General features: G+C 43.0%; 1 protein-coding gene across 1 annotated transcript; it reads left to right on the top strand.

Annotated features, from left to right (window-relative positions):
• Positions 1 to 415: 415 nt before the first annotated feature.
• Positions 416 to 6,868, top strand: DAA1 (P-loop containing nucleoside triphosphate hydrolases superfamily protein). The gene is made up of 15 exons (XM_048700962.2): positions 416 to 1,047; positions 1,772 to 1,893; positions 1,992 to 2,080; positions 2,153 to 2,188; positions 2,422 to 2,515; positions 3,187 to 3,229; positions 3,306 to 3,406; positions 3,933 to 4,494; positions 4,569 to 4,656; positions 5,083 to 5,244; positions 5,336 to 5,904; positions 5,991 to 6,129; positions 6,201 to 6,269; positions 6,353 to 6,472; positions 6,561 to 6,868. The coding sequence occupies exons 1-15, from the start codon at positions 833 to 835 to the stop codon at positions 6,672 to 6,674; spliced, it is 2,523 nt and encodes an 840-aa protein (XP_048556919.1). The 5' UTR covers positions 416 to 832; the 3' UTR covers positions 6,675 to 6,868.
• The last annotated feature ends 428 nt before the right edge of the window (positions 6,869 to 7,296 follow it).

Raw genomic sequence — 7,296 nt, 5'->3', positions numbered from 1 at the left:
AAAAAACCGAAACGGAAGCAGCGGGTCATGGCTAGGGTTGGATCGGTTAGGCTGATACCATGTTAGAAGGGAGAGAGAGGGATTGTTGCCGAATATGATGGATGTGTTATTGAGCCTTCAAGATGAGTATATATTAAATACAAGATTTGAAGAACAAGACGCCTCTCCTAGAGACAAGGTAGGACACATATTACAAATTATAGACTACCAAATATATGTAACCTAAATATATCTCTAACACGAAAGGCTTCTGTCCCTAAAAAACACGAAAGGCTTCTGAAAAGAAATCACGTTGTAGTTTGAGTGCCTGTTGAGACCTGCGCATAATTCAGCGGAAGCCAGAGTCCCTGTATCCAATAGTGCCATGCCCCATGCTGCATGCCATTGCCACCTCTCCAACAATAGCGCGATGATGCACACGCGCCCATGCTCATCCTCATCGCCTCCTTTCATATACTCCAGCACGCTGCACACGTACGCGCCCGCGTGCCCAGCCCCCATTGCCCCTCCCGCGGCTAAGCAGCCAAGAACATACGAGAAACCTGCACAGCGCTGCACACAGAGAGAGAGAGAGCGCAACGAACAGAAAGAGTGAGAGGCCCGACACTTGCGCCACCCCCTCCCGCTCCCCCTCCCCTCCATCTCGCCAAAACCATCCATTATTAGCCAGATGCTGTCGTCGTCGTCGTCCGTCCCCCGTTGATCTCTCCAATCTCTTTTAGCCACTCTCGTGCAGACACCGCGCGCGGTCCGCGGAGGAGGAGAAGCTAGCTAGCTCAACGTTGGTTCGCATCGCCGTCGGAGGGAGTTCAGGCTCAGCCGGCCGGCCGGCATGGAGGGGAAGCACATGGTGATGTCGGCGGTGGGGATCGGGATAGGCGTCGGCGTGGGGCTGGGGCTGGCATCCGCGCCGTGGTCGGGCGGAGGGTCTGGAGGCCCGGCGCGGGCCGGGGTGACGCTGGAGCGGGTGGAGCACGAGCTCCGCCGCCTCGTCGTCGACGGCAGGGACAGCAAGGTCACCTTCGACGAGTTCCCATACTACCTCAGGTAACGTTCTCCTTCCGGCGCAAAAAAGTCCATCTCTCTTTCTCTCGGCACGTAGGCATGGAACTGTAGAAGCTGTCCCGTCACCTTCCATCGTCCTAGATGTTTTGGGCTGATCTTCTGGTGGGGAAAGTCCCCTCATCTCTGTGTGATGTGCATGAATTAGATGTACATATGAACTGCATATTTTGCATGTAAAAGAAGAATAAAAAACCGGAGTTTTTGTGTAATATTCGGCCTCATGGAGCTTTGCGTCACTGAAAGAAGTGAAATGTCTTTTTTCCTTTCTGAAATGTCCATGAAAGGTGGTGACAGAATCGCTATGCTGTCAGAACTCAGATCACAGGCAGGAGAAACCCAGTTGGTGAATACTTCCATGAAAGGTGGTTACATATGAACTGCATAGTTTGCATGTAAAAGAAGAAGAAAAACCCGGTGTTTTTGTGTAATTTTTCGGCCTTATGGAGCTTTGCGTTTCTGAAAGAAGTGAAATGTCTTTTTTCCTTTCTGAAATGTCCATGAAAGGTGGTACTCGGATCACAGGCAGGAGAAACCCAGAGGGTTCAAAAGCTCATGAAGAGTCTCTCTATGTTGTCAGTTTTATGAGCAAAATCTGCTTGGATCAGCCAACCATGCATGACACTAGCTCACTGATAGATTACGCGCCCTAAGCTCTGTTTTCGCGTGTACAATTCTGCTTTTTACCCCCTCAATCGCCCCTTTGCAGTGAGCAAACACGCGTCGTGCTGACGAGCGCCGCGTACGTCCACCTGAAGCAAGCAGAGATCTCCAAATACACCAGGAATCTCGCCCCTGCTAGCCGCGCGATTCTGCTGTCAGGCCCTGCAGGTAAAAACCATCTTCATCACAGCAGCTCAAGGACTTTGCTTGACCATACTCCCGCTGCTTCGGACCGAGTAATCTAAGGCCAAGTTCCTCTCTTGAAGAGCTTTACCAGCAGATGCTCGCCAAGGCGCTCGCGCACTATTTCGAAGCCAAAATCCTCCTGCTGGATCCTACAGATTTTCTCATAAAGGTGAGTTTCACCGGAGCATTTAAGTCCTTGCGCATCTCTGGATATGTTGTAATGCAGTGGTGTTCCTTGCAGCTTCACGGCAAATACGGCACCGGTAGCAGCGAACAGGTAAGACCTTAGCATACCACTGGTTCTGCTTTTGATCTTCAAAATTTGCCATAGTTGCATACTGTTTCCAATCTTTCTATTTCTGAATGTTTGGTGCGCCCAGGAGCTTATTTTCGATACGTCGGCACAATTTGTTCTGCATCATACACTGATTCTTTTTGGTTTGTCGACGGAAAATATTGGTAAATTTTATCTAAGAACTGCTAACTGGAGAGTATTTTTCTTCTCATCAGTCTGTTACAAGATCCATCTCCGAGACGACTCTTGAAAAGATGTCTGGATTACTCCAGTCTTTTACGATGACTCCACAGAAGGAGCAATCCAGAGGTGATGCTTCAGCATTTAGTTTGTATTCGGTCTTCTGTAGTGGTAGTAACCTACTTCAGTTTTTATCTAAATATGTTCAACTCAGGTCAGTGATTAGCAGTTGGTGAGAACATCCATGTACAATCCTATTTATGCAAACTGGATGGAACATGTATTTTCATATCAATATTACACTGATTTAGTGATTCACACACACTAGAAGCCTCAAATCATGAGTCCATTCTTACTCATAGAAGAAAAAGAGGGTGTATGCCTTTTTCTCATATATTGACACTATGTATGTCGTGTGCATTTGAATTCATTTGATTAATAAAACAAGTACTCAAACAACAGAGTACTAGACAATCAGAAGATCTGTGGAACTGATAGAATAAATTAAGTTCCTGAATTTACTTGAAAAATAAATGAACTTCATGTTTTATCTTAAAAAACATAAATGAAGTTTCCCACCCAGTGCAGTTCCTGCGAATAAAGCATTGACCACTATACTGACTTTACCTAACTTGGCCTTCATTTAGACTGAATGCTGTGAAGGAATATCAATACTCGCTCTTGGGCATAACTAAATTCAGTTGCATGCATGCACTGTGGAACATGATTCCCATTGTGTGTATCTACTTGCAGAATTTGTATCTGTATATTCATTGATGTACTTTCATTTTATGTTGCAGGAGGTATGCGTAGACAAAGCAGTATGACCGACATGAAATTAAGGTGTGAGAAAATTTCACTATAGTGGACCCATTACAGAAACAAAAAGCATTTACTTATTTCCTTATAAAATTTACAGGAGCTCTGAAAGTACAAACAGCATGCCCAGGCTCAGAAGAAATGCATCTACTTCATCAGATATGAGTAGCCTGGCATCGCAAGGCCCTCCAAGCAATTCAGGTCATAGCATGTCCTTTTGAAAGACTTGCAGTGGCACAAAATAAATTTCGTGACCCTGAGGAAACTATTAGTTTTCATGTATGTATGCCTTGTGTGTATTTGAGCATTTCCTCATTATGCTGTTTACTTGCATGTCAAATGGTGATCTGTTATTAATTTCCGACTTGCAAGGTAGTGAATTAGATCTAAATGCAACTATTGCCACAATGGAAGTGATGCACAAATCGACGAGAAGTAGTTTGTTTATGTTCTTTCTGTCGATGTACCTCAGTGTTCACGTTATCCTACACACTCAACAGTTTTACTTGGAAGGTATGGACACACATGCTTGCATGTCTAGTTCCCTTCAGATAACACTTATCTCATGCACAAAGTTGGAATCAAAATGAACAGAGAAGAAAATATGAGCTGTATCATTTTGCCATGTTTGTTCCACTGTTTCTCGTGCTGTAGACATTAACTTCACTATTTCTTGTTGCGCTGCTGCTTCACACTATGCATTTTTTTTTTGCAACAAACACTGCAGCTCCTCTCAGACGTTCTAGTAGCTGGACTTTTGATGAGAAAATGCTGGTGCAAGCGTTATACAAGGTTCTGCATAAAGTATCTAAGAAGAGCCCAATTGTCCTCTACATAAGAGATGTCGAGAAGTTTCTTCAGAAGTCCCCCAAAATGTTTCTTTTATTTGAGAAACTACTGGCCAAGCTTGAAGGGCCAGTGCTGCTTCTCGGTTCAAGGATTGTGGATATGGACTTTGATGATGATGAGCTGGATGACAGGCTATCTGCTTTATTCCCATATAACATAGACATCAAGCCGCCCGAAAATGAGAATTGCCTTGTAAGCTGGAACTCCCAGTTAGAAGAAGATATGAAGATTATTCAGTTTCAAGATAATCGGAACCATATCACGGAAGTCCTTGCAGAGAATGATCTCGAGTGTCTTGATTTAGGCTCAATATGTCTATCCGATACAATGGGCCTCAGTAAGTATATTGAGGAGATTGTGGTATCTGCAGTTTCTTACCACTTGATGAATCATAAAGACCCAGAGTACCGGAATGGAAAACTAATTCTATCTGCTAAAAGGTAATTGCATTTTGGTATAGTTGTCTGTTGGCTTCATCATCTCTGCCTTGGTTTATGACTCTTCAATTGTGCAGCTTGTCCCATGCATTGGAAATTTTTCAAGAGAACAAGGTGTGCGATAAGGACACCATGAAGTTGGAAAGACATACTGACGCTCGAAAGGTTTGTTTCTTTTTATTGTTTTTACACTTCTAGGTGACTGAAAAAGAATTGGTCTTATTCCTAAGAGATTCCACTATTTAATTTCTTTGTACTCCCTTGGTTCCAAAATATAATGCATGTAGATTATTCAAAAGTCAAACTTCGTAAAGTTTGACCAAGTTTATATGGGGAAAATCAACATTAATATCAAATAAATGCAATGTTTATTTGGTATTATAGATGTACATAGCTTTCCCTATAAAGTTGGTCAAACTTCACAAAGCTTACTTTTGAAAAAAAAATCTACATGCGCTGTATTTTAGAACAGGGGGAGTACCTATTTATTGTTTTTCCAACGAGGCGGCTTGATTTCTAGCATAGGCATCCAATTCTATTAGAAAGTTTAGAATTAACAATTATAAACAATGACATGCCTCAACTACATAGATTGCTGAAAAGGGAATTGCTCCGACTGCTGCAAAATTGGAAACAAAACCTGCAACTTTGCTGCCACCAGCAGCTCCTGCTGCCGCTACTCCAGCTCCTCCTCCTGAGAGCAAAACAGAACCAAAGAAACCAGAGAATCCACTTCCACCTGCAAAATTACCAGTAAGATAACTATTGGCCACTTTAATGTTACTTGGTGCAGGTTCCAGGAAACTAATTTACCCATCTGCAATTCCTTTTTTATTGCGTTTAGGAAGTGCCCCCGGATAATGAGTTTGAAAAGCGCATCAGACCAGAAGTGATACCCGCGAATGAAATTGGAGTTTCATTTGATGATATCGGTGCATTGGAAGATATCAAAGAATCCCTTCAAGAGCTTGTCATGCTACCCCTCCGACGGCCAGATCTCTTCAAGGGGGGTCTTCTTAAGCCCTGTAGAGGTATATTACTCTTTGGTCCTCCTGGAACTGGCAAGACGATGCTAGCCAAGGCTATTGCAAATGAAGCTCAAGCAAGTTTCATAAACGTATCGATGTCGACTATCACATCAAAGTGGTTTGGTGAAGACGAAAAGAATGTTAGAGCATTGTTCACTTTAGCTGCTAAAGTATCGCCCACTATCATTTTCGTCGATGAGGTTGATAGCATGCTTGGGCAGCGAAACAGAGCTGGAGAGCATGAGGCAATGAGGAAGATTAAGAATGAGTTTATGACACACTGGGATGGTCTCCTGTCAAGACCAGATCAAAAAATTCTTGTTCTTGCTGCGACCAACCGTCCTTTTGATCTTGACGAGGCTATCATCAGAAGGTTTGAGCGCAGGTTGGCACCCCTTCCTTGAAATCAATCCCTAGCGTTGTTTTTTGTCTACCATTTTGCCTGAAGCACATGCTCCTTTGGTTTCATAGAATCATGGTCGGCTTACCATCAGTGCAAAATCGGGAAATGATTATGAAGAGGCTTCTGTCGAAGGAGAAAGTTGATGAAGGACTAGATTATAAGGAACTAGCAACCATGACTGAAGGATACACTGGCAGTGATCTCAAGGTTAGTATCATGAGACATGAATCTTTCTCCACTTAAAACACTTCTTGGCTAACTCAGTTTGCTCTGCACAGAACCTTTGCACAACGGCGGCATATCGCCCTGTGAGGGAACTGATACAGAAGGAAAGGAAGAAGGAACTGGTAATCTCATCACCACCATACTAAGCATTGTATCCATGAAAAAACCTGTCAAATTTCTGAAGCTAACACTCGAATATCTCCAGGAGAAGATGAAACTGGAAAAAGGAGGCAGTCCACTAGATCCTTCAAAGATAAAACAAAAAGACAAGGAGATCATTCTAAGGCCATTAAACATGGCAGATTTGAAAGAAGCAAAGAACCAGGTGAACTGGTTTTCTAGTACAATGCAAATAGTATTCGCAAATGCAAGCATGTAGTAGAAGCCGTTAATATATAACCGTGGAATTGCAGGTGGCGGCGAGCTTTGCTGCTGAAGGTTCCATAATGGGTGAGTTGAAGCAATGGAATGATTTGTATGGTGAAGGCGGGTCGAGGAAGAAGGAGCAGTTGACATACTTCCTGTGAACACAAGTGTATGAACATAATTCGGAAAGTAGAATAGATGGCGAACAAGTACGAGAAAATAGCCCGGTTTCTTTTGTCAAACACATGAATTGACAGTCTATCGCCACGTAAACTGTAGTTTGCCTGTGTTCGGTTGTTGTATCACTACACTAATAATGAATCTGCAGGGCAGATCCTTTTGATTTTGTTCTTTATTTTAGTTTTGCTCCTTTGTGTACATCTCTCAATCTACCATGTCTTGTGTATAGGTAGTTCATACTACTTGGTAGGTTGTGGTTGCCACAAAACAGTATCAGCGTCGCCAGTCTGTATTTCCAGTATGCTTCTCTCATGAATCTAGTGAAACTCCTTAGTTATCTTTTTGTTTGAAATAATGCAGTGTACAAGATTTCTAGGATTTCATTGTGTACTGTAAATAATAAATCTCTCAGAGGTTTATAGTTAATCCTTGTACTGTAAATGAGCGGTCTCTTTGATGCCTGAAGTTCACTACAATTTGCGAGTACTGACACTAGTCGGTAAGTTTCCACTCCTACTTGATGTGGTAGAGAAACGCCAACGATGCGCTATGAATATGTAGCACAATGTTTGAGACCAACACACGCAGACTGGGCTTTAATAA

The sequence above is a fragment of the Triticum urartu genome, chromosome 3A, assembly GCF_056163025.1.
Source record: "Triticum urartu cultivar PI428250 chromosome 3A, HENAU_Tu73, whole genome shotgun sequence".
Taxonomy (NCBI): Eukaryota; Viridiplantae; Streptophyta; class Magnoliopsida; order Poales; family Poaceae; genus Triticum; species Triticum urartu.
Note: the sequence above shows the minus strand (reverse complement) of the source record. Positions and strands in the feature narration are given on the sequence as shown.

What these genes read in the sequence shown, in the direction of transcription:
- DAA1 (XM_048700962.2), top strand. Translation starts at nt 833, where the DNA reads ATGGAGGGGAAGCACATGGTGATGTCGGCGGTGGGGATCGGGATAGGC. An exon ending in GAGTTCCCATACTACCTCAG is followed by an intron (nt 1,048 to 1,771) that starts GTAACGTTCTCC and finishes GCCCCTTTGCAG; the next exon opens with TGAGCAAACACGCGTCGTGC. An exon ending in CTACAGATTTTCTCATAAAG is followed by an intron (nt 2,081 to 2,152) that starts GTGAGTTTCACC and finishes TGTTCCTTGCAG; the next exon opens with CTTCACGGCAAATACGGCAC.